Below are 1,696 nucleotides of genomic sequence, written 5' to 3'. Positions count from 1 at the left end.
GTGCTCACCAGAGAATAATAGTTTTTAATAGAAGGAACCAACTTAAAAGGGACGTTTTGCTGAATGGAGCAGCGGACCTGTCTGTTATTCTCAGAGTCTCTGTCCTGCACGTTAATGATGCCCACCTCTGTACCAGGTGACACATTCTCAGGTATGGGATTAGTCAGTGATTTTAAAAATATTACCGGGGCGTTATCGTTCACGTCAGAAAGGTCTATGAAAACATTTGCGTAAGAACTTAATCCCAGACCATCTTTTGCCATGACGCGCAGTTCAAATGAATTTTTCTTCTCGTAATCCGTGGTGCCAACTACTCTTATTTCTCCCGTTTTACTGTCAATAGAAAACAGTTTTTCATCTGTTACTGAAACATGACCAAAGTCATACGTGACGTCACCATTCACGCCTTCATCTGCATCAACAGCACTGACTTTAACGACTACAGTGTCGAGAGGAGAGTTTTCAGGCAGACTGGCTTTATAAATGGCCTGGCTAAACACTGGGGCGTTATCATTAGCATCCAGCACAGTGACGTGTATCATCACAGTACCTGATCTCTGAGGAGAGCCACCATCTAAAGCTGTTAAAGACAACTCAATGTGTTGTTGTGTCTCTCTATCGAGTTTATTCTCTAGAACAAGTTCAACTTTGTTGGCATCAATCATTAGAATAAAATGTGCATTTTTTTGTAAGCTGTACCTCTGGACAGAGTTTTGACCGATATCCGGGTCATGTGCTTCCTCCATTAAGAAACGAGTACCCTTTTCAGCAGACTCCCTGATTTCCATTTTAATCAACTCTCTTCTGAATTGAGGAGAATTGTCATTTATATCTTGAACGTGTAGATTTATACGATGTAATTCTAGCGGATTCTCCAGTATAAGCTCCAGCACTAAAATACACGATGGTTTAGTGCCGCAAAGACTCTCTCTGTCAAGCCGCTCGGCAACACTTAGATCCCCGCTTTTTAAGCTGATAACACAATATCGTTCGTTACTGCCTTCGGAATCAATGCGGGCCTTACGACTTGACAGGGTGGCTATATCCAGACCAAGATCCTTGGCAACATTTCCGATGACCGTTCCTGGTTTCATCTCCTCCGGGATAGAATAGCTCACCTCGGCACACACGGATTGCAGTACAAGTAGACAGATGACAAAGCGGGTAACCAGGCCAAGCTTTGAAAATCCGCTGTGTTCCATTATTAAAAATGACAAAAATCCACAGGAGAGAGAAAATTTGTAAAGTTATTTTGTTGAGCTTGCGAACCCGTGTGAGATGGAGTAAATCAGACACATCTAAAGAACAAAATCAGCAACGCGATCCCACAGCCGCAACATAACTGAAAACACAAAGCTTAGAAACAATGGGTGGAGACGTTCTGCTACATGGCATTGCAGTTTTCCCTGGTAAACTGGTAGATAGCGACACAGTGTGTTCATTTGAGATAAGGCATGTGAAAAAAGGAAGGGTGTACTACTGAAAGCTTAATGGTATGATATGAACAGAACAGGACACCTTCGCCGATCAAAAGTGTAATGAAACCAAATTACCAGAACATATCACCACGACTTTGGCTAGAATTTCACCGTCTGTAGCCTGAGTTCATCCAGTTTTTTTTTAAGGTAGGGCAAGAAGTAAAAGAAATAGCTGCAGGCATGCTGCATGGAATTGACACACAGGCAAACAGTTCACT

The 1,696-nt window shown here is 42.4% G+C and overlaps 1 protein-coding gene across 1 annotated transcript; it reads right to left on the bottom strand.

Moving 5' to 3' along the window:
• Positions 1-8: 8 nt before the first annotated feature.
• On the bottom strand, positions 9-1,202 carry LOC121963161 (protocadherin beta-15-like; the record flags this gene model as incomplete). Its single annotated transcript, XM_042513488.1, has 1 exon — positions 9-1,202. A coding segment is annotated over exon 1 (1,194 nt), but the record flags the coding sequence as incomplete, so codon positions are not given.
• Between the last annotated feature and the right edge of the window lie 494 nt (positions 1,203-1,696).

The sequence above is a fragment of the Plectropomus leopardus genome, unplaced genomic scaffold (genome assembly GCF_008729295.1).
Source record: "Plectropomus leopardus isolate mb unplaced genomic scaffold, YSFRI_Pleo_2.0 unplaced_scaffold10178, whole genome shotgun sequence".
NCBI lineage: Eukaryota > Metazoa > Chordata > Actinopteri > Perciformes > Serranidae > Plectropomus > Plectropomus leopardus.
This window is presented reverse-complemented; position numbering and strand designations above follow the sequence as displayed.